Consider the following 26,032-nt stretch of genomic DNA (forward strand, 5'->3'; position numbering starts at 1 on the left):
CAGTGTTATACCTATATGGCAAAAAGGTATTTAACTATCCTCGGCACGGGACGGGTTAAACCAAGCTTGTATTTAAATAATGCGTGTAACTGTATCTAACATGTGCTGTTTACATTGCTTACTGGCCCCTTCCAGCGGAGGGAATAATGTAACGATCTGTAGTAGATTTCTGGGAAACATTGCATGCTATTTCAACATATTGCCCAGAATGATTGCATTCATATATACAGTATATATATATATATATATATATACACACATATACATACAGTATATTTATAAATATATATATTGAGGTAATAGGTACGCACACACACAAACATATGATAACATTACACAAATATATGCAGGGCCAATATAAAGAGCTCTTCGGTGACCTGTTCATTAACAGAAATATACAAAGAACAAGAGGTCACACTCAGACTGGAAGAGCGCAGGTTTCATAGACAACAAAGGAAGGGATTCTTCACAGTGAGGACAATTAAGGTATGGAATTCCCTTCCAAGGGAGGTGGTGTTATCCAATACATTAGATACCTTCAAAAGGGGCCTCGATATTTTCTTGGAAAGGCATGCCATACAGGGATATAAATAGAATAACAACAATAACAATATTTTAGAGCTTCTTGATCCAAGGAGAAATCCGATTGCCTCTTGGAGTCAAGAAGGAATTTTTTTCCCCTGAGGGCAGAATTCGAAGTAGCTTAATTAGGGTTTTTTTCCCCTTCTTTTGGATCAAGAATAGAAAGGTAAGGTAGAAGGGTTGAACTTGATGGATTTAGGTCTTTTTTCAACCTTATGAACTATGTATGTAACTATGTAACAAACGTTATGTACATTACCTCAATGTTTTGATTGCGTTTATGTATATATATATATATATATATGTAAATGGGTTAAGCCGTATTAGTCAGACCTGATGAAGAGAGGATAACTCTTGAAAGCTTGTCTGTTAAATATTGTGTTAGTCCAGTAAAAAAGATATCCCTGGATACTCTGCAATACTTTGTTTTTTGACATTGTATGTGTATATATGTTTATAAATATATATATATATATATATATAAATAGATAGATAGATATATTGAGGTAATACACACGCGTTATGTACGTTACCTCAATGTTTATTTATGGCTTTGACCACATTGGATTATTATGGTACATTCCAGCTGCTCATTGGCTCCCCTTGTATGACGTTCCAGTAACCTATTTTCATCCCAGATTATCAGATCAAATGTATCCTGGGTTAGCAGGTTAAGCAGAGCCAGGTAGAGCTGCTAGTCATATGATATTCCTACAGTGAGAGTACAAAGTGCATTGCACATTTCAGGCACTACCAGTTATAATATATATATATATATATTATTCTTTAGGAATATAACTTCTGTACCAGTGGTTTGGCTATAAAAAGGCCATTTGATCTTTTTTAATGTCAGAAGACTACATGGTACCCGCATGTAATCTATATACTTTAACCCCTTAATGACAAAGCCCGTACATGTACGGGCTCAAAATGCTTTGTTTTCAATGGGTTTAGGGACCGCCCATTGTCCTTAAGGGGTTAATAAATATTTCTAACATGTTTATATATATATATATATATATATATATATATATATATATATATATATATATATAATGTGTGTGTATCATCATTGTTGTACAGTCTAGTTGCTGATTTATTTTCCTGTTTCAAGGTTTGCTACAGATATACTGAAAATTTGTGGAGGAACCAAGGACTTTTACTTGTGTGTGCTAGAATGCCTTTTAAAGCTAGTTTGGAGCTAACCGAATTGCAGAATATGAACACTCCTGAGGATGACAATATCAGCAATGACTCCAATGAGCTGATAGAGGCTGACGGCACACGAATAAGTAGGTTGGTATTACCATCAAGTCTAATTCATTTATCACATTTCCACTTTTCATAGGTATGCCTATAATTGACCCCTTAACGACAACTGGCTGTTCTTAAACCTATTAATGACAATGCAATGTGAGCATTCAGGGCCGGCCCGACAATGGAGCCGAGTGGGGCAACCGCTCCAGGCGGCACTCTTGAAGGGGCGGCACTTCGCTGCCCCAAGCCCTTTTTTTTTTTTTTTTTTTTTTTTTTTAAGCGAAAGAGAGAGAAAGGGGCGCCGCTGTCAGTACCCGCTCGGCGCCCCTCTCTCTCTCCTCTGCGGCGAGTCTTCCTGTTCGGTCTCGGTGCCGGCTTGTAATGCTGAGTGCCGGAAGATTTCCGGCGCTCAGCATTACAAGCCGGCACCGAGACCGAACAGGGAGACTCGCCGCAGGACTGCTTAAAGGTAAGTACAAGAAGGGGGCGGCAGGGACGGAGGGAGAGGAAGGGTAGATAAGGGGGGGCGGCATTTTAAAATTCGCCCCAGGCGGCATTTTGCCTTGGGCCGGCCCTGTGAGCATTGTATCTATAGCATTGTGATGTGATTATTATTTTAGAAGAAATAATATTTTCTCTATGATGTGCATGTGTCAAAGTATCTTAGTGGGTTTCAGACAGGCAGTGAAGCTGCAGGTTAATATCTTGTGTCTTTTTTTTTTTTAATGGATTTTATAGTAATAGTATAACTCAAGAGCATACATCACAGAGTGGTACAAGTATCATAACAAAGGGGAACGGTACAAAGTAGTATATTGTGTTGTGCTCTAGTAGCTTGGGAAATATTTGATTTCCTGCTTAACACTATCTGTATCAACACCGACATCAACTTCGTTATACCTTTTGCATTGACAATTATGGTGTATTTAACCATTTTAGTATAAATGGGATAAGCAAATAAATTAAAAAGTTAATATATCAGACTTCATTTTAGCTTCCAGTTACAACCACTACATTATTTTCCACCGTGGGGGCACTACAGCCAGGGCCGGCCCAAGATAACATGCCGTCTGCCCTATTATCTACCCTTACTCTCCCTCCCTCCCCCCTTTGTACTTACCTTTCAGCAGTAATGCTTGTAATGCTGAGCGCCGGAAATGACGTCATCTTCTGGTGCTCAGCATTACAAGCCGGCACCGAGACCAAGCTAGAGGGTTCGCAGAGGAGAGAGAGAGGGGCGCCGAGCGGGTACTGACAACTTGGTAAGCGAAAACCACTCGGCGCCCCTCTTTCTCTCTTCCACTTTAAAAAAAAAAAAGGGGCTTGGGGCGGCAAAGTGCCCAACATTTGAATATTAATTTAGGAGAAAAAAGAAAAAGCCTGAATATAAGACTACCCTATAAGAAAAAAGTTTTACTAGTAAATATTAATTCACATGTGAACAATTTTTTCCATATTTAATAAAAACTATGAGAAAAATGCATTTTTTGTTTTTATCTCCTTTTACTTGCCAACCTGCCCCCAGTTATGCACATCTGCCTCCACTATATGCCCCATACCCCCTTATATGCCACTCTGCCCCAGAAATGCCTTATACCCCCCTATATGGCACTCTGCCTCCCTGATATGGCACTCTGCCTCCCTGATATGCCTCTTGACCCCCTATTTGCCACTCTGCCCCCAGATATGCCTTATACCCCTTATATGCCGCTCTGCCTCCCTAATATTCCTTTTAACCCCCTATATGCCACTTTGCCTCCCTCCTATTCTTTTTAACCCCTATATGCTACTCTGCCTCCAGAAAGCCCCCTATAAAATTGTTTACCCTTTAAAGCCCCCCATATGCCACTCTTACCCTCCCCCGACTTACTAGTGCTTCTTTAGACTTCTCCCTGTGCTCCAGATTCCTTGGTGTGTAGTGGGGGCTGCCGGTGGAGGTCTGTGGGATACGCAGAGACAACCTGAGCTGCTGCCGGCGCTTCCGCCGTGGCCTCTATAAATGAGCACTGGAAGGTCATGTGATGCAGAAGTGGAGGTGGCACCAATAAAGTCGTTCGTACGGACATTTAACTGATAGAACAGGGAGACCAGTGGGATGTGCCGGGTAAGTTGCAGCGTTGGGGTTTTAAAAGTCTGTACGAGCGACCAACAGAGTCGCTCGTACAGACTTTTAAAATCCCAATGCTGCAACTTACCCGGCAGATCCCACTGGTCTCCCTGTTCTATCAGTTAATAAATGATAGAACAGGGAAACCAGTGGGATCTGCCGGACAAGTTGCTTCATTAGGGGTTAACTTTTTAAAGGCTTTCAGGCTCCTGGTGCACTTGTTGCACCTTAAGGGGTTAAGGGGCCGTGCGAGTGAGCCTATTGGTCGCTTGCACGGCTCTTTAACCTATGGATTTCCGCTCCCGTTATCTAACGCAGCATCGAAGGGGTTAACGGAAATCCATAGGTTCGCTGTCAGGGGTTAGAAAGGCCGTGCGAGTGAGCCTATTGGTCACCTGCAGGGTCTTCCTCTGGCATCAACCAATTGGTTGATGCCAGAGGAGGTCCCTGTAGGCGACCAATAGGCTCATTCGCACTGCCCTGTAACCCGTGACGGCAAACCTGCGGATTTCCACTTCCGTGAACTGCCGCGATGCCAAGGTAAGTTAGAAGGGGGGGAGAATGGTAGACGAAGAGGAAGACGATCACGAAGATCTTCGTGGTGTGTGTCTTCGTCTTCGCCTACGTTTTACCGCCGCTGTCTTCTCTTCGGGATGTCTTCGGAACGAACACGAAAACGCACTCTTCGTGTTCGTTTTCATGTTCGCCCGAAGACGAATGCACAAGTCTACTCATTAGACCCCCTCAGAACTCTCACTGAGCCAGCATTGGTGACTGGAAGTGAGTAAACTCACTGGGTGCAGGAAGCAGGAGTTGGGTCCGGTCCAACACATCTCCTGCAGGCCTACAAGCTGTAGGCAGGAAAAGACACAAATGCTTATGGGGGGATTCTTCAAAATCTATCCATGTGTTTGCAAGATAATTGAAAGAGACCAGTTAGAATTAATGCATATGATGGCCAGGGTAATATTACTTAAATACACATTCTTCAAAATAATTTCTAAATAATATACTTACCTTTAGGAGAAGCTGCAGCTCTGTGCTTTTGCTGTGGTCCAACATTTGGAGCCAGCCGATCGGTGGCAGGAAAGAGCTCCCATACAAATCAGTGAAAGTGCTTTTTTGCATGTACATGGTGGGGTCTTGTTACTGTCACGGCTAGAGGACCAGCAGTGCAGGAACTTGGTATCATCCACCGGTACAGGAGCAGAGCAGTATACTGGTAGCAGCAGGCAAAAGAGTAGTCGTTACACGGAGCCAAAGTCAGGAGTAGGCGAGAACAGGATAATCAAAAACAAGCCGGGTCAAACACAGGAGATAGACAGGAACGTCAAAAACAAGCCAAGGTCAGAAGCCAAAATCACAAGGTATTTAATAAGCACAGCCAACATGCACAAGGCACTATCACAGGCAATGAGCTAATGCAACAGCCAGGTTTAAATAGACATACTAATTGCATTTCCCGCCCAGCATGAAACGGAGGCTTGGAACGCACAAGGGTAGTTCCTATAAGAGGCCGCACGGTGGCGCGCGTGTACACAGAACCATAGTCCATGCAGTCTGTGTTCAGGAAACCTGCCAGTGGCTACAGGCGTCGAGGGGTTTCAGAAGAACGGCGGTTGGGACAGACAGAAGGTAAGTACCCCACAGTTACACTGCCCCACAATGATTAGCATTAAGTATATCACATGACAGGGGACATGTTCAGATAAAAATGTCCGCATGCCAAATAGCAAGGGAGAAAGGTGTTGAAAGGGGTAAATGCATATGGAAGCTTCTGCAGAATCCCTCCATGCACTTGCAAATGGCGCCACACGAATTTTGAAGAAACCACAATATCATACGTATTAAAGTGTATATAATTGCTGGAGTACAATTATCATATTTAATGTACCATTGTTTTTTTTCCTCTACAGCAAGTTTATTGCTGACCGTGAAAGTAGAAGAAGTCTTACAAATAGTCACCTGGAAAAAAAGAAATGTGATGATTATGTAAGTACAATAATTATTTTAAATATCTCATTTATGTTTGTTTTCATATTTAGTTCGCTGTATTTAAATTGTTGGTTATCATTCATTGAGTTGTGTTGATTTGATTTTTTTATCAACAGACTCCAGGGACAACGTCAGTGGGAATGTCTGTTTTCAACCTGAGCAATGCTATTATGGGTAGTGGAATTCTTGGCCTTGCTTTTGCTTTGGCTAACACAGGAATTGTTCTCTTTGTGTAAGTACACTATTATCTGATGCCGTTTACCAATCACAGCAAAACCCTGCATTATATTTTGAAACCATATTTCAAAAAGGGAAAACATAAAAATATATATTATCTAAAGGGCCTCTCAGATAGTGTGGGGATGATTTATAAACTCCTCATAAAGTTATATAATTTATGTCTCCTTTTTAGGAAAAACTTGCGATTGTAAGAATCATGTTCCTTAGTTTATAGATGGAGCCTCTTAACCCATTTTCTTAGCGCCACTCATGGCTATAAACTAGGCATTTAGGAGTACCATAACCTGTCCTGAATATATATATATATATATATATATATATATATATATATACTGTATTGTCCCGATTATAGATCGCACTTTTGTTAGGGGTGCAGTCTGTGCCCCTGTTTACTTTCACAAGGCTTTGCTTCTTCCCTTCTATCTTCTTGTTCTGTCTCCTGTCTTCTGCCGTCTGTCTTCTGCTTGTGTGTTCAGTCTTGACTCCCAGTGCACTTCGGCAAATGGACGAAGCTTCCAGGCACATTCGCTAACTCAGCTCTTTTGCAGACGTACACTAAGAAGCACCAATGTTGCAGACAGACTTGCAGAAATATATGCGTTTCTGCACCTCTCTTTCTCTGCAAATCTGCCTGCAATAGTCTGGCTTCTTAAGCTATGTCACTGAGACAGCCTCTCCTCTAATTGGGGGAACTGGTGTGGACAGAAGCTCTGACCTTTTGTAGAAGTGAGTCAAGACTAAACACACAGGGACAATTGGAAGACAGAACATAAGTTAGGGAGCCATTAAGAGAGAGTGTTACCTTTTGATACATTGTTGCTGCTTGTTAAATATAGAATTTTGGCAAAGATTTTTAATAGCTCACCCTGATCTCTTAAAGGTAAAGTCCCATGTTTTTCCCTTGAGCATAAAACAGTGCTGTATGCATATATGTAGGTTAGCATTGACAAAACAATATTTTAGTTTGCTCCAATAAATGTGCTTTATCTGCCTGCCTAGATGCTGCCATTATTGCCAGTCATGTAATACTTTGCATGACTTCCTCTGCTAAACAAAAAGTTACTGAAAAACGAAAACAAAACGAAGAAAAAAAATAGTGATTTAAAAAAAAAATCACTAAAATAATACAATAAATAATAGTTTTAAAAAACAATAAAGTGAGCTAAGTGATGTCATTGTGACATCACTGGCATTAATAACATGTTCAAGATGTCCCTAAGAGGACCTCTAACCATTCTGCACTAACAGTGCATTTAAAAAAAAAAATAATAATAGAAAAAGAAAAAAACCTTACATCCCATTGCCCTAACACAACATCTAAAAAGTATAACCCCCCTGCCCCCGTTCACCGCTCCCGAACCCGTTAAGTCATAAGCATAAAAATTCTACGAATAATGTACACCTTATAGTATATTCCTTATAAGTGCTGGGAAGGTATGGAAAATCTATATAAATTGGGTATTTCTAAAATCAGGACACCTAAATTGATAAACCTGGAGGGGATTTTCCATTACTTTACCTAATTTTGTCAGGCTTCAGAGGGAAAATATATTTTAAAAAAGTAGGGGTTTTTTGCTAGTTTTTACTAAATTTCTCATCCTAAATTTTCAGCTAATCCTCTAACTATGGTATCAAAAGAAAGCTCTATCTCTCCTTGAAAAAACAATATATAGTTTACATGGGTACACTATTGGCAGGAAAGGTGAATAATCGCTGAACCGACATACGGCAAAAATGGCAAAATTGCTCCGGTACCAAAAACCCCTGGGACTGTAGGGGTTCCGGATGTTACAAAACATTTAGAATTATCTGTTTACACAAGGTTTATCAACATACCTTGTTCTTTGCTAGCAGGGAACATAAATGCTTCTCTACATTAAATTACGAATGAGTCATCCACAATCAACAATTTCATATTGCGTGTCACTTCCTTTTTATTTATTTAACATGGAAATTTTTGTGATATTGTAAATATGACTACTTATAATCAGTTTGGCATTTGATGAGTTATTTGGTTGTATAAAAAAAAAAGTATTTGCTATACCAAGGCTTGTAGAAATGACTGTGTCAGGACCTGGGCCCAGTTGCAGGGGATACCAGGGGCTCTGTCTGTACCCCTTGATGCATCATGACTGGTAGGTAGGCACACAACAGACAGAAAAGTAGGACTGGAATCGAAGAATAAAGGGGAACAGTAGCAAGGACAGGGCGCACGGTTTGGAAACAGCTGGACAGGTAGGCAAGTCTGGGACATGCCAGGGTCTGGTACACAAATCTGGATTGTGAACGTAGCCATGGTCATACACAGGAGATCAGAATGAAGTACACAGAGCTTTTGCTGCAAGCAGACTAAGAGGAACCGAAGCCAAACAATGCAAAGGCCCAGACTGAAGGGCAGAGTAGGTATAAAAGGGCAGGGCTAAACCCTGGTAACGTGGCTCAGCTGTCCCAAGTATTTAGAGGGAAGGGTGGCAACTAGTAGCGGCAGGTAGACATGACAATGAATAATTATCACATAGTCTAGGCTGGTAGGGTGGAACCCTGACACTGTGAGTGTCTAAATATTAAGCAGTGGATTACCACCAGTATAAACTGGCTGTAGTAAGGCTAATACTCTGAATCCTTCTGAAGCCACACCTCTTGATGTGTCCTAAAACTCCAAATACTTAGGCAACAGGGGATCATAGTTTTGATGAATAACAGTAACAATATGTACTTTTTGATTTATTATTTACATTTTAGAAAGAAAATACAACTATAATCATTGTAGGTTAAAAGAAAGGAAAAGAGAAGAAAAATGGAGGAAGAAACCAAAAAATAATATATATAGTATATAAGGATATACGGAATAAAGATAATCTTGGTACTGCATTGGTCTCAAGTCTTACAAATAAAACTGCAGAGACGGTTATGTAAAACACATTAACCCCTTGATACTCAGCCAGTGTTGCTGATCTGCCTCGATATGGAGGCATTCAACAACACACACAAAAAAGGCAGTGGTCAAGTACGTTAGCTCCTAGGAGCTTTTAGAAACACCACAAGAAGGAGATATGCTGCCTCTCACAAGATGGCAGCACCCATTCAAAATAAGAGTTCCCAGAGGGTCTGTTCAGTTACAGCAGCCATGTATACAGGTCACTGGAGCCCAGCTCACTAATCATTATGTGATCAATAAAATTTAAAAAATGCAAAATTATTAATTAAAAAGTGATGTCGAATGACCAGTTCAAAAATATGTCCAAAAAACAAGTCCTAAAGTTGGCGCTGTATCTTCCCCAAAATTCTGGAATGGAAGAAGTTAGAATACCAGCATTTGAAATACCGTGGGGTTTCTAGTTTTCAAAAGTATACTGTTTGATGGGGGGTAAATTAAACTGACCAGCTTCAAAGATGTCTGAAATAGGACATGGGCACAGTATGATCAGATCTGAAAAAATGGTTTTCAAGTAGCAATATGCTACTTGTACTTACTGCCTTATAACTTACAAAAACATAAAAGCATTGAGTCTTTCTAAACTCATTACTTATATCAGAATCTATTAAGCATTTTTTATTAACATTTGTAGATGAGTAAAATATTTTTTTTAAATAAAAGTGGGGTGGAGTGCTTACACTTTTCACCATATTTTTTTTATAGTAAAATAGACGATATCAAAATAATGCCAACAAAATATAGGCCAAAAAGGAATTAAATTTGTTTTATTCTGTATCCATTTGTAAATAAAATCACAGTTTAAGGCTAGGTTTCCACTTGGTTTTTTTATGCTAAAAACGCCCATAAAAACGCCAATAGCGCCACCTGGCGTTTTTTTAGTGGAAAAACGCAGCAGCCAGATGTTAGCTGTTTTTCAATAGGAAATCGCAAAATGCCATTTCCACTTGGCGTTTTTCTGTCTGGCGTTTTTTCAGTCCTCTTTGGCGTTTTTCTGCTTTTTTGGGCTCTGTGGCAGTTTTTCAAAATCGCAGCATGTTCACACTCTGGCGTTTTTTCAAGGAAATCTTGGCGTTTTTCTCCAATAGAAGTCTATGGGAGAGAAAAAACGCCATGAAAAAGCCATGTGGGTTTATTGCCTTGGCGTTTTTTATGGCGTTTTTTCCACAGTTACAATGCAGAGGATGGACCCAGTATCTGTGTGTCCTACGAGAAATAGGCTGGAATAGGTTTCACACAAAACAAAGTCCTGGACTGGTTCATATTGAATTTTACACCATTTGGAACAAACATGTCATTACAAACAAACATACCCGACACATCAACTGGATTCTGCGTGCCAAAAGCAACAGCAAACAATTTGCACCATCATTTGGGGCCAATCTTCCCAGAGGAGCAGACATTCGGAATAAAGCATGCCTTACAAACCACAGAAAAGTGACAAAAGGGTCTACCAAGTAAATGACATCAGGAGAGGGCAGATACTTGCCATTTATCCTAATCCCTTTTAGCTGGGTGAAACTTCTAACTTGTAAAGGCTGGAAAAACTGCCTAAGGTCAAAAAAAGCAATTTCCACAGAAAGGCTAAAACGCCAGAAAAAACTCCAGAAAAAAACGCCAAAACGCAGGAAAATGCAGTGGCAGTTTTCTTGGCGTTTTTCATCAAGAAAAAAAACGCAGGACAAAAACCCAAGTGGAAACCTAGCCTAAGGCTAGGTTTCCACTTGGGTTTTTTTTTGCTAAAAACGCCCATAAAAACGCCAATTCACCCACACGACGTTTTTTTAGTGAAAAAACGCTGCGGCCAGATGTTAGCTGTTCTTCAATAGGAAATCACACAATGCCATATTCACTTGGCGTTTTTCTGCTTTTTTGGGCTCTGTGGCAGTTTTTCAAAATCGCAGCAGGAACTTGGATAAGAACTAAAAGAAATGGCATGCCATGTCCTTATCTGGATGTTTCTATCTAGAATTCCCAAAAAGCACATTGGAAACTTTTTTACATAGGGTCCGTGTTAGGCTAGGTTTCCACTTGGGTTTTTGTCCTGCGTTTTTTTTCTTGATGAAAAACGCCAAGAAAACTGCCACTGCATTTTCCTGCGTTTTGGCGTTTTTTTCTGGAGTTTTTTCTGGCGTTTTAGTCTTTCTGTGGAAATTGCTTTTTTTGACCTTAGGCAGTTTTTCCAGCCTTTACAGATTAGAAGTTTCACCCAGCTAAAAGGGATTAGGATAAATGGCAAGTATCTGCCCCCTGATGTCATTTACTTAGTAGAGTTCTACTTAAACGCCCCGGCGGACCCTTTTGTCTCTTTTCTGTGGTTTGTAAGGCATGCTTTATTCCGAATGTCTGCTCCTCTAGGAAGATTGGCCCCAAATGATGGTGCAAATTGTTTGCTGTTGCTTTTGGCACGCAGGATCCAGTTGATGCGTCGCATATGTTTGTTTGTAATGGCATGTTTGTTCCAAATGGTGTAGAATTCAATATGAACTTTGTTTTGTGTGAAACTGTTTGTTTCCAGCCTATTTCTCGTAGGACACACAGATACTGGGTCCATCCTCTGCATTGTAACTGTGGAAAAACCGCCATAAAAAACGCCAAGGCAATAAACCCACATGGCTTTTTCATGGCGTTTTTTTCTCTCCCATAGACTTCTATTGGAGAAAAACGCCAAGATTTCCTTGCAAAAAACGCCAGAGTGTCAACATGCTGCGATTTTGAAAAACTGCCACAGAGCCCAAAAAAGCAGAAAAACGCCAAAGAGGACTGAAAAAACGCCAAACAAAAAAACGCCAAGTGGATATGGCATTCTGCGATTTCCTATTGAAGAACAGCTAACATCTGGCTGCTGCGTTTTTTCACAAAAAAAACGCCAGGTGGCGCTATTGGCGTTTTTATGGGCGTTTTTAGCTAAAAAAAACCAAGTGGAAACCTAGCCTCATGATTACTTTATTTTACTGCACACATGAGAATTAGGCAGTAATGACTGTATGAAACATACATACTTGTTTTAACTTGTTTCTTTGAATGCAGGTTTCTTTATATACAGATAGGTACACATGTTTATATGTGTTATTTATTATGCATGCATACACAGCTGTTATGAATTAGTGTTTTATTCAAACATGGGAGGTGTAATCAACAGCTATTGTGGGGGCCTGAGTAGGTACTGGTATTCACAAACATGTTTTCAGGGGAGGAAAATAGTGAAGCCAGTAGAAGAGAATCTAATTCTCAGCATGTACAGTATATAAATATACATAAAATCTGTGTTTATCCGAAGAGCCTATGTCTGCCACACATGGTTTGCTTATATTGGTTATTTTTCTAAATAATTGTCCAGAGTCTTTTGGGGCCATGTAAGGAAAATATAACGGGGGGGGGGGGTTAAAGAGTCCAATTGTTAGTCTGTGAGTCTGTACATTAGCATTAGTCTTAATACAACCTGGATTCCCTTCTATTATGATGTTCTATCTGTTGAATAAATGTTAAATATAACAATTGTGTATACAAATACATAAATACATTTTGTATTTGAATTCATTTAAATTATGATTGTTTTTGTTGCAGGCTGCTTTTAATTTCAGTGACGCTGTTATCGGTCTATTCCATAAACCTTCTGCTAAAATGTGCTCAAGAGACAGGTGTGCTACATATTTATATTGGAATATACAATTGTATAATGTGTATGAATAATTGCTCCTTGTAGTATTTTGATCTGAATTTTTATATACTGAAATTATGGACCAAGTTGTCTGTTATTGTAACACCTATGCACTGGAATATTTGGGCCAAGGCAGACTAGTCTTGGGTGTCAGTAGGGGGCAATGCCCTAGGTTAGGCTTAGAGCAGTTAATAAATACACTGCCATGCCTATGATCTTCATATTCATATGGACTTCTTTAACCTTGTGTCCTGCATTTGATTGCTTATTTATCAGTTTTATCAGACTCCCAATGTTATTGTTTTATTTTATGAGGTTCACATATGATGTCTTTTCATCGTAGCTCAAACTGAAAACCACAGTAACCAAAATCGCATATGATCATACGGTTCACTTTACAGCTTATCACTGGGTGTTAGACATCTCAGCAATGCTGCCAGCTAAGGCTATTTCTTATTATAAAGAGGCTTCTGATGTTACCCTAGGATGGCAGATTAGGGAAATGTTTACTCATGTGTACAGAACTTATTGTAGACTTTATCCCATAAGTAGATTACTTCTTGCTTCCTTAACCATACATAAAGCTTTAAGCAGTTGTATGTTGAATTCCCAGTCATGACCCAGTTCATATGATATTTTTTATAAGCTTATGGTAAAATACATTATGGTTAAATGCTTTAAAATGTGACTGTGATGGGTGGCAAATACAACTATACTTTTTTTATAAAGTTTCATTTATTTGCCATTAAAAAAACCTGTGGTTCGGATATTGATCATTTATTAATGATGGCATTACTATAGGAAGTAAAATACCCCTTTCATATTCAGTTTTGTTAACCCCATATACTCATTTAGCCTCTCTAAATAAATGAAGGTTTGATTGCACATTCCATTCAACATCTCTTCCCAGAGCCCCCACTGCGGTTTACATCATTCCATAACTCAGTGGCATAACATACATACATACTAATGTACACAGATAGCAACACACTCACACACCTACATACACACACTCAAACACATAATCACCTAACCCCCTCCCTCACCCTTGTTGTCCACCTTCCCACCCTTGTTGACCACCCACCGGTGTGAGCTCTTTAGCTGCCTCGCAGTCCTCACGCACTGGCTACGTCTGAGCTTCGGGAAATGACAGCATATCCTGGCGTTCAAAATCAGTGTTCTAGGACTAAGGGACCTCTGTTCTCCAGCCCAACAGTATGCACACCCTGGAGTGGGTAGGGGATTGGCAGGGCTTTGCTGGCATTGAGCCTGTGCACTATAATGTAGGGAGGCCTCCATTATGCTAGTATGTCTGTTTGATTTTGTTCTTTATACATTATGCAAAGGGATAAATGCGTTTAGTTTTTTTTTTTAAATGCATGTAGAGGTATATAACGGTTGTCCTTCCGCCTTTCATTAAAACAGGTTGTATGGTATATGAAAAGTTGGGCAAAGAAGTGTTTGGTACACCAGGTCAGTTGCTAGTGTTTGGATCCACAACTCTTCAAAACACTGGAGGCAAGTATATATTTTTTTAAATGTTCTTTTCCACTTTATATACTATTCTTATATCTCAATACACGTTTATAAATGTGTAATAACAGTATACATAAATGCTAATGAATGAATTGAGTTATGAGTGTGTGTCCAGACAAAAGGAAAGGCATTTAATGAGGAGGAGAAGAAAGTAGAGGTAGTCTGATTGTCTGGGACACTCTTTATAGTAGCAGAAGGAGAAAAAAAAATCAGATCATCCCCTGAAGGTGAAAAACACCTTAAGGAGTAACATTTTGGGGCGTCATCTAATGCAAAACGAGTAGCACTACTATGTTAAAAATGTTGCTATATAAGAATTTTGCAATATACAGAATTTTTCAATCAAGCATCTTGTGAATGCAGTGGTATTCGGTGATTCAGAGAGGGCTTTAACAAGGCTTTCAACAAGTCCTTCCAATCAAAAACAGGTTAGCAGACCTCTTTTGGGACTTCATTTTCCATGAAATAAAATGCATAAAACTGCATGCAAATCAATGCAGGCATGCTTTAGTTACTGGAGTTGGGAAATGAAACTTCTAACTCCTCACTAGGCTGTCCTTACTGGACACTGGGCTTTAATGTGCATATAACATGGAAATAGAGTTGAATTAAACTCTTTAAATAAAATGTTTTTGGGGGGGGGGGGGGTTTGTTATTTCCATAAGACTAGAGCCATTTTTAACATTCTCTTTCTTTCAGCAATGCTCAGTTATCTCTTCATTGTAAAAAATGAATTGCCTATAGTTGTCACATTCCTGGTTGGAAAAGAAGATTCATTTGAGTAAGTTTTCTACCAAATTTCATTGACGTATACTTTGGTAGCCAATCTATTCGTGTGTGTCTGAAAAAGCATGAAAATAATTTTAACCCCCTCTCAAGATATATCCCGCCCAATAATAGATATAAATGGTTATTGTTACCTCTGCTAAACAGGATAATTTAAGCACAATTTACGTACTAAACATATAATAAGGAATAAAGCTTATTGTTACTGAATGCCAGAACCCTACTCGTAAAGAAGGTAAACAGATCATTAGCGATAAATGTTACAAGAAGAAGTCATGATATCTGATATTTAATTGCACTCCAAGGTTGGTGGATACGTAGAAGAGGTTAATACAGTGGCGGGATTTTAATGTGCATGCGAAAGGCATAAGACTACCCTGAACATACAGAGAAGGGCAAGGCTCTCAGTTGTGTACTTGTTTATTTACTTAATTTACAGATTTTATAGCCCCCCTTATCCAAGGTGTTTTACTAACTTAGTAAAATTAGTAATCAGGGACAGGCAGAAAGTCTGTATATGGACATCTATATGTGCCTGTAGAACATTTGTCCAAATGTCCGTCACAAAGCCTGGAAGTGTCTTATCACTGAGTAAACCATTACAGTATTGAATCGATGGTGGACCTGAACAATAAACATGGTGTAGAGGAGGTGGTATGGTACTTGTGCAACACACGAAGGAAAAAGAATAGCATCTTTATACAGATGTCCATACACACAACCACGCAACCTGTGGCCTGACCCAGTAACTACTGGACCAATTAAAAGGAAAAATGTACCCTGGACCGGAGGAGGGGAACTGACACAGGCATGGGGGGGTCTCCAGCACACCCCTGAATTCTTATGGCATCCCTGCCAGCATATGAAAATCATAGGCGACAGACTTCATGTCTTATATATATAGAGGTTTCTGCAAATGCACCTGCCGAGGGGATTTCCTGTAACAAAATATCATGACACATGTATTTTTGTGTAGACTTTCCATGACCTTTGAAACAGATTTTTTGAGACATTTACTCAATTAAGTAAATTTTTGTTTTATAATTTCTGTTCTGTGATATTTGTAGGGAACTTTGTGACTGGGCTGACTGATCTAGACCTGATCTAGTATATGAATGTAAACGTTTTACATGGCCATATTGGTTTATGGCCATAAGTGCTTCTGCATGCATGAAATGTCATGTGGTTTAAATGCCTGCTTAATGGTGATTAAGACACATCTATATGATAGTGAGTATGGCTCATTTTCTCTCTTTTTTTCCCCCCTGAAAATGTATTTTACAGGGCATGGTATCTAGATGGCCGTATTCTTGTAATCCTTGTGACAGTCTTCATAATTCTTCCATTGTGTCTTCTGAAGAATCTAGGTATGACTGTAATTAATGTGTGTATAATCTATTTTTTCCAAACTGGATAAATATCATCCTACAAAAAGCCACTAGGGGATAGCAATTTTTACATACGACCGCACTATAGAATTAATGCTTTTCTTACTGTTTATATTCATGCAACTTTTGACTCATTATGAGATCACTTTTAGCAAATTTAGCATGGGCTGTCCATAAAAAAGTTATCAAAAGACAGACAACTCAATAAACCTGTTTTTCCACCTGATATCTGAGTAAAGGGTATAGGGAGGTCAGAGTTTAAATACCTTTTGAATTTGGCGCCACTGGGTATAGGGAGGTCAGGGTTTAAATACCTTTGAATTTGGCGCCACTGTGATGTCACCGTAAAAGACGTGTTCCCGTGGCAATGCTGGATTGCGTTCCTCTCCTTGCTGGCTTCCAAGGAGAGGAACAAGGAGGCAACAAGGAGGAGACGCAATGGAGTCTCCGCTCACCGCTGCATTGTGGCAGCGTGTGAGTAGTGTGTTTGTGACAGTATGCTTCTGAATATGTTACATTTTACATTCAAAAGAGTGTACTGTGTTTTATACAGGATATCTTGGATACACCAGTGGATTCTCGCTGACGTGTATGTTTTTTTTCCTTGTGGTGGTAAGTTCTAGTTGTTAAAATTTTATGCCATCATGTTACATGTGTTTAAGGCACTCACTAACACACACAGTCACTAAAAGACTGATGTTATTTGACACAGCTTGCAGTCTTGAAATGTTGCCTGTTGCAATGGAAGAAATGTGAGCTGGAGTTAAATTTGACTCTACAATCAAAAAAAATTTGGCACACCTATTTAAAAATAATAATTTATTCACAAAAGGAATAATGATTGTCCCCCTAAAGGAAAAATATGTTTCAACCTTGAAATGCCATCCAGTGACCCACAAAGCCTTGAGCCCTGAGTTGGTGTTTTAAACCATGCATCTGTTGCAATATGTAGCTTGGACATTTTGCATTTGCTCAAACTTTAGAGAATTGACCGAAAAGTGCAGCTATCCAGTTAAAATGCTTTGTTTGAAACAGGTGATCTACAATAAATTTCAAATAAAATGCCCCTTTCTTCACACAAATGGAACATCACCTGTTGAATCTGAAGAACTATGTCAACCAAAATATTTTACATTCAATTCTAAGGTAAGTTATTACATTTAAAAAATCAGATTGAGTTAATTGTTGAATTAATAATATATCAAATATTTTTAACAAGCATCTGCCATGCTAAAATGACAGAATTGAAACTAATTACATTAATTCCATCCCATTATTTTCACAGTGCTTCAAGGCACCAGAAGACCTTGTGTCTATCTGTTCTTACATTGTGCCAACATTTTTGTTTTCTCTCTCTCTCTCTCTCTCTCTCCTCATCCCTCGAGTTGTAAAAGCAGAAGTCACTATTTGTTTTTAAAATCTGTTTCTCATTTACGATCACAAAGAACTGTGTGATCGCGGTGTTTCAGATATCATATTCGAATGTGTTTCTTTTTTTCACAGACTGTTTATGCATTGCCAACGATAGCATTTGCGTTTGTGTGTCACCCATCAGTCCTTCCTATATACAGCGAACTTAGAGAGTAAGAATACTTCTGCCTTAATTTCATTAGCATCATTGTGTCGAGTCATTGAATATTTGTGCGTTCTATATTAGTTTGTAATGGCATTATATCTTGGAGATGCTGCTACAAAAACGTTTAATTTGTGTTTCTGCAATGTAAGCTTGCAAGCCGGACCCGGATTTACCCATTGTATCAGTTTGCACTAGTCTGTCGATTCTAGTTTTGTCATACCCATTGAATATATCTCTGAAGTGTCATAATAACACAATAATCAACTCACACTGAAAATAATGCGCATTAAGTAGACTATAGCAATTATAAATCGTTTTTAGAGGTGTTCCAGGAGAACGAGTATTTTGTGTGTTAGTGAGCTTTTGTTGAACCTTTGTCACTTTGTATGTATGGTTTTGTAACACAATGTGCATGTTATATCTAGCAAAGAATGAATCTAACAGACACCACAGCGAGTAGCCATATTGTGCATGCATGGTGGTAGATAAATACAAGAGTGATCAGAAGTGTTATATGTCTCTGTTTGTCACAACCCACTGTGGTTTTCTTTAACGTTTAGAGTTATTTCCCTCCAATGAAATCCAATTACTGGGAAATGTGTTTTGTTGTGTTTTTTTTAAAATAGGTGTCGCCTTAAAATATTTGAGGATTAGTCATAATAATAATTTTTGTTTCTCTGTATCTTTTGTTTATTTTTTAGCCGCTCAAAGAAAAAAATGCAACTGGTTTCACATATATCTTTCTTTGCTATGTTTGTTATGTATCTTACTACTGCAGTTTTTGGATATCTGACATTTCTTAGTAAGTATAAATAACTTAAGAACTGTGTGTTTCTGTTGAATTGTATTTATACCTGGCAGCATTGATAGATCAACTGATTTAAATACTATTTTAAATATATACAACTGTCTGTGGATACATTTGGGCGCTCTTGTCTCCCCAATGCGTAGCCTAAACAGCTCAAGTATTCTTTATGGTTTCAGTAGTCTACATTGTGAAAATGACGATTATGTCTGAACCTAAATCCACAAATCTGGTGGTGAGAATTTTCTCCTGCACTACTGACATTTAGGATCCTGGTTTCCTCATTTTTGTTAATTAACACTAGATGTTCATATTAATTTAAACTTTCTAACGTAGAATATGAACATTGACTTTGAAGTAGGAATGGACATGTTATGTGTCATGTTATGTGTCATTTTCCCCCTCAGGCAATGTGCAAGCCGAGCTGCTTCATACATACGAAGACAAAAAAGATGTTCTTATTCTGACTGTGCGTCTGGCCGTGATAATTGCAGTCATTCTCACGGTGCCAGTGTTATTTTTTACCGTAAGTGAAAGCCTACTGACAGGCCCGGACTGGGACAAAAAATAGGCCCGGGCATTTAAGCCTGAGCAGCCCATATTTATTTATTTATTGTTAAAGCCCACCCTTCATGTACCATCTTTGCATTTAATCATTCACACAAATCATTAACACATTCATTAATGCAGTCTCACAAATCATTCAAGCAATTCATCCACACATGAATTCATTAATTGTCATACGCATTCACACAATTCATCCACACATTTATTCATTCATTCTCATACGCATTCACACTACCCCCTCTCATCATCTTATCTGCCCCTTCTCACTATGTTCCCCCTTTTTACTATGTAACTCCCTTCCCCACTTCTCAATATGTACCGCCTCTATCTATCCCCTCTCCCCCTTTCTCACTACCTAACCCCCCTCTGCCCCTTCTCACTGCAGCCCCTTCCCTCACCCTATTTACCTTGTTGCCAGAGCAAGCAGCAACTGCGACCGCGCCTGTGGCAGGGCAGGATTGACTTAGGGGCTGATGGAGCTGCAGCTCCAGGCTCCTACCTTAAAATAGGCCCAGTCAGGACCGGACTGACTGGGCCTATATGGCCGCATTAAGGCAGAGCCCCTTAAGCCCGCCGCAACTGCAACCGGGTCCGCCACTCTAAGGCAGAGCCGGCCTTAGGTGTTCTGGCGCCCTGTGCGAACTACTCCTCTGGTGCCCCCCCATCCCAAAAAAAGAAAGGAATAAAAACTTGTAACAAAACTCCCCTTTCTCACTATCTATCCCCCTGTATCACTATCTACCACCTCTGCCTCTTCTCACTGTTATTATATACTGAGGCAGACATTGACGGTGGTACAGCATAATACTTATCACTATATACTGAGGCAGAAATTGACGGTGGTACAGCATAACACCTACCACGATATACTGAGGCAGACAATGACGGTGGTACAGCATAACACCTATCACTATATACTGAGGCACACATTGACAGTGGTACAGCGTAATCCTTATCACTATACATTGAGCCAGACATTGACAATAGTGCAGCATAACCCCAATCACTATATACTACGCCAAACATTGTTGTGGTGTAGGCCTACCACTTCATTGTCTGGCTTAGTAGTAGGGATGCACCGAAACGAATTCTGGACTGAAACCGAAAATGCAGCATTTACCTGTCCGAAACCGAATATGACCTCCCCACACCATAAAAAAAACCCTTTTATTTAAAGTAAGTAACACACCAAAATAGGACAAAACAATTAAAAAACAATATTATATGTATATATATATGATTGTTAACAGCAATCACATTCCTATCATGCCCAGGCATACCCAGATTCCAGGATGTACTCGCAGACTTGGCATGATAGGAGTATGATTGCCCTGTCTACCCCTTCTAACTCCCTTCTGCCCCATCTACCCCTTCTCACTCCCTTCTCCCCTATCTACCCCCTTTCCCCCTATCTACCCCCTTTCCCCCGTCTCACGCCCTTCTCCCTATCTACCCCCTCCTAACTATCTACCCTCTCCCTCTTTGAAGTTCACTTACCTTTCAGGAGTCCTGCGGTGAGGGTGTAAGGCCTCTGCCTCCCAGCTCTGCCACTGTATGGAACAGTATAGAGTGATGGGAGTTATGATGTACTTTTAGAGCATAATTAGATCATGAAAAAGACATTGGAAATGGTACAGCATAACACCCATCACTCTCACACACTTACCAATCCACACATATATACCAATCCACACATATACCAATCCACACCTATATACCAATCCACACGTATATACCAATCCACACACATATACCAATCCACACACATATACCAATCCACACGTATATACCAATCCACACATACACCAATCCACACGTATATACCAATCCACACATACACCAATCCACACGTATATACCAATCCACACGTATATACCAATCCACACGTATATACCAATCCACACGTATATACCAATCCACACATATATACCAATCCACACATATACACTAATCCACACATATACACTAATCCACACATATATACCAATCCACACATATATACCAATCCACACATATATACCAATCCACACACATACACCAATCCACACATATATACCAATCCACACATATATACCAATCCACACATATATACCAATCCACACATATACACTAATCCACACATATACACTAATCCACACACATATACCAATCCACACATATATACCAATCCACACATACACCAATCCACACATATATACCAATCCACACATATATACCAATCCACACATATATACTAATCCACTCTCACTGAATATTTTCCTACCTTTACTCTTTTCTCCTTACAGCTCCTTTTCCTCCTCTTCTTCAGTTCTTCTCTGTCTTCTTCCGGTTCAGAGGGCACGGACAGCGGTGGGCGCTGTTGCCGCGCGGATCACAAGGGAGCGGTATCGGAGGTCTTTAGCAGACCTCCGGCTCCCTTGAGTGATTTTAAGCCGTGTTGAACCCGGCTTAAAATCACTCAAGGGAACCGGAGGTCTGTTAAAGACCTCCGATACCGCTCCCTTGCGAGCCTGCTCCTCCAGCGGCGGACCGCCCCCTAGAGTGTGACGCCCTGTGCGGTCGCACACCCCAAAGGCCGGTCCTGCTCTAAGGGGCCGGGAAGCCCCCACCAGGGCCGGCCTTAGGGGTTTGCGGCCGCACAGGGTTTAAATTAAAACATCGGGGTTTTTTCTCAACTTTATTTAACATCCTCCATGTTAAATAAAGTTAAAAAAAACTTTATTTAACATGGAGGATGTTAAATAAAGTTACAAAAAAACCCCGATGTTTTAATTTAAACCCTGTGCGGCCGCAGACCCGTAAGGCCGGCCTTGGTGGGGACTTCCCGGCCCCTTAGAGTGGCGGACCCGGTCGCAGTTGCGGCGGGCTTAAGGGGCAGGTGCCCCTTATGCCCTGCGTTAATGCGGCCGTAGGTAGGATAGGGGCCTGGAGCTGCAGCTCCATCAGCCCCTAAGTCAATGCGGCCCTGCCGTGGCCCGGCCCACCGGGCAAACGCCCGGTGTGCCCGATGGCCAGTCCGGGCCTGCCTACTGATATACAATTGTGTGAGTACTATTGGAGAAATTCTGAAAGGACAACGTTTTACATCTTCTGTATCTGCTAGAAAGTCCTTACAACTAGAGGCATTGTTAGCAGTAAGACAGAGGTGGTTCTGCCACTTTATAGATCACTGGTCAGACCTCACCTAGAATATTGTGTACAGTTTTGGAGACCCCATCCCCAGAAATATATTGATATATTGAAGAGTGTTTAAAAGAGCTTCTAAAATGGTAAATGACTTTCAGGTATATATATATATATATATATATATATATATATATATATATATTGTTTGGATAAGGAAAATGTGAAACATTTAAATACTGGTGTAACAAAGTACTCCTGTACTGGAAAGTTTATTTCGGAGGAGAAGTGTTAAAACAAGAGGCCATGGTCTAACACAGGAGGGTCAGATGTTTAGATCTTATGTTTTTACTATACTTAGAGAATGGTATATAAATGGAACAGTCTCCCATCAGAAGTGGTAGAGGATAATACAGCGAGGAAAACATGAATGTGATAGGCATAAAGGCATAAAGCATAAAGGTATAAAGTTATCTAAGACAAGACCAATGACTAATTAAATTCTGAATCTCTACACTGGGGAATATGGGCAGATAAGATGGGACCAAATGGTTCTTGTTTCTATGTTTTTAGGCTTATGTCACTGTTAGCATTACCATCAGTTCTGCTGCTTTTATTCCAATTACCACGGCCCATATTTATTAATATCTATCAAGTAGAAACATAAACCTTTGCTGGTGCCAGATTAATGAAGTGCATCTGCCACTTGCCCCTTAATTTTTACTTTCCATAAGATCTCCTTAATGAAGGGCAGATGCATATGGATGGGGACAATCCAAGGGGGACAACACAAATGTTTAAAGGAACCAATCAGCTATCATATGCATTAATGTGCATGAAATGGCTGGGGTGTCCCTTTAAGGATAATTTGTGCCTTGTTCTTAATTATATGTCCCCAGCTGTCTCTTTGCCTCCTTGTTCTTCTACTCTCATATGAATATGAAATTCTAATTTTCATGTAGAATTTGCATTCTCTTTCTTACTTCCTCAGGTTCGCTCATCTCTGTTTGAAATGGCTCAGAAAACAAAGTATAATTTTTGGCAGTATCTCTTAGTAACAGTATGTCTGTTAACCATAATTGATCTGCTGGTGATTTTTATACCATCTATGAAGGATATTTTTGCTGTAGTGGGTAAGTTATTTTTTTACTACTGTTTAATTGCATCGTATTACCTTTCAGTGGATTTTTTTATTTATATTGTTTAGAGATGGAAAGTTTTCTGGTAGGGTCTTACACTTTCTGTTTCAAAGAGAGATTATTTTTTGTGAAGAAATTGTCATGTTTCTCCCCCACCCACACTCATTTCCTGCCTGTGTTACCAATTTAGGGTCTTCCTTTTCTTATAGTTCGGTTCCTCATCTCATCATCAGAGGAGGCACTATTAAGATAAACTCGTGTTTCTTTCTCATGCAGTATCTCTGTCTCATTATGTTTTCTATGTCATTGTCATTAAGCTTCATTCCCGTGTTTTTTCCTTCTATGCTTTATAAACTCAAAGCAAGCAGCCTGAAAGCGGCATTCTTTATATCATGCTGTTGGGTTTGATTTTGAAGAAGGTCTCAGAGTGTCAGGCCTCATGGGCTAGTCTCTATTAAACTAATAGTGCAATATCGTACACCTGATGTTCTCTGAGGCTTATAAGGAAGCTGTGGAAAGCCACAAATGGCTAGTGGCCCCTAGTTGGACTAATGTGCATTTAGTTATTCTAATTTATATTCTAGTTGTCCAATAGTTCCCTTGCACGTTTCCTTTTTCATGTGGTATACTATTTTTATAAACAATTGGGAATTCATCTAAATCAGTGACTTATGACTATCACTATTAGTGACTTTATGTGCACTAAATATTATCCTCTATTCTCCTCTGTAGAGATCAATTGCAAAAGTTGTTTGTGCGTGTTTTGATAAACGTATCTTAGATGTAACAAGCCTCCATTTTCTCTGCATATTTTGTAGGAGTAACATCTGCCAATATGTTGATCTTCATACTTCCCTCATCGTTGTATTTGAAAATTACAAGCACAGAGGGATTATCTAAAGATAGGTTGTGGGTGAGTTCTAATGAATTTAACATACATCAAACTGAAACTGGGAAGTCGTTAAAAACTTCAGCAAAAAAAAAATGAGAAAAATGTTAACTATAGCATTACTACATCACTCTTTAACTAGCAATATAACTATAGCTTATCAGCCGGGTAGCCTCACTACATTATAGAATGTAGGTATAGCTGCGGGTGTGCGGTTACATAGGAGATAAGTAGCTGGCCTTCTGAGCCCAGTTTGCCTGCTACATATCTCTTGTGTAACTGGCACTAAGGTTAAATGGACTTTTTTTCCTAAACATACAGTCAATTTGACATCAGGTTCGGAGCATAGCAGCTGAATGTTATAGTAAGCTTGTTTTCAACATAATCAAAAGCCCATGAGGCTTCCACAGGGCTTCCAGAAGGAGCAGGCTTGGGTCCATACTTACACATAGATTACCCAATTCAATAGTAAAACTAAGTCATCCTCAAAAAAGGCAAGTAGGTGATAATGCTGGATGACAAGCCTGTAGTGTGGGGGAAAATATATTGGTCAGAATCTACATTTACACACTTTTGTTTATACTGGTTAATTCATTGTATACATTTTCATGACCCAAGCAAACTATAATAAAGTTAAATTAAACAATATAACATGTACACCTAAAACCTATAAAACTGCAATTTAATTGTTTTTACTTTTATTGGTTTTCAGGCATTTGCCTTCTTGGCATTGGGGGTGTTGTTTTCAATAATAAGCATTCCCCTTGTCATCTATGACTGGGTCAACTCAGAAAACTGACCGGAGAAATATTCCTGCTAACATTCATGTTGTCTAATATCACTGCTGCCACCTTGTTTCAAGGGAATAACAACTTTTGAAGAAGCGTTATAACCATTACCCATTAAGTGGTTTTTTTTTAATATTTATATTTTCTACCGTATGGTGTTTTATTCTATTTTTTTCACAGCAATGAGGGGTATGCATGAAAAGTGATTTTGATGCAAGGTTTCTTATCACCATAGCAACCAAATGAATACTGAAATTAACTTTTTGAACTTTGCACCAGGTTCACTTTTTATTTATAACCCCTCAATAACTTTATTTAGTACAATTTGAAAACTTTCCAGTGCTTCCTGTTGTGTGTTATTGTTTAATACATTTTGTGGTTTTTTCCTTTTCTTTTTACTGTCTATAATCTGCCATGATTCTAAATTTGACAAACATGAATTTAGCATCACTAAAACATATGAAGAATGATGCATTCTTAATATTATTACAGTAAACCTGGGCTAGCTACAGTATCTACTACCCATAAACCCAAATTTTACAATATCAGATATCTTTTATTATAGAAGATGGCTTTCTCTATAGTATTCTTATAGTGACCATATTGATTTTAGTAAATATTACGTTCGCAGCAGATGTAATGTTGACTACTACACCTT

General features: G+C 39.4%; 1 protein-coding gene across 1 annotated transcript; it reads left to right on the plus strand.

Moving 5' to 3' along the window:
• The first annotated feature begins 1,759 nt into the window (after window positions 1–1,759).
• Window positions 1,760–25,385, plus strand: LOC149302757 (sodium-coupled neutral amino acid symporter 1-like). Its single transcript, XM_089481966.1, has 15 exons — window positions 1,760–1,878; window positions 5,863–5,938; window positions 6,058–6,173; window positions 12,684–12,757; window positions 14,203–14,295; window positions 15,013–15,094; window positions 16,384–16,466; window positions 17,041–17,099; window positions 17,523–17,633; window positions 17,991–18,070; window positions 18,765–18,865; window positions 19,276–19,394; window positions 23,550–23,691; window positions 24,516–24,610; window positions 25,299–25,385. Exons 1-15 carry the CDS (start codon window positions 1,760–1,762, stop codon window positions 25,383–25,385), a joined length of 1,437 nt encoding a protein of 478 aa, XP_089338092.1.
• The last annotated feature ends 647 nt before the right edge of the window (window positions 25,386–26,032 follow it).

The sequence above is a fragment of the Sceloporus occidentalis genome, unplaced genomic scaffold (genome assembly GCF_023333645.1).
Source record: "Sceloporus occidentalis isolate IW3139 unplaced genomic scaffold, rSceOcc1.0.p SCAF_17, whole genome shotgun sequence".
Classification (NCBI taxonomy): Eukaryota; Metazoa; Chordata; class Lepidosauria; order Squamata; family Phrynosomatidae; genus Sceloporus; species Sceloporus occidentalis.

Excerpts from the sequence above, each read along its gene's own strand:
- LOC149302757 (XM_089481966.1), top strand. The coding sequence starts at position 1,760 with ATGCCTTTTAAAGCTAGTTTGGAGCTAACCGAATTGCAGAATATGAAC. Across the intron at positions 6,174-12,683 it reads ACAGGAATTGTTCTCTTTGT|GCTGCTTTTAATTTCAGTGA; the intron begins GTAAGTACACTA and ends TTTTTGTTGCAG. Across the intron at positions 18,866-19,275 it reads TGGATATCTGACATTTCTTA|GCAATGTGCAAGCCGAGCTG; the intron begins GTAAGTATAAAT and ends TTTCCCCCTCAG.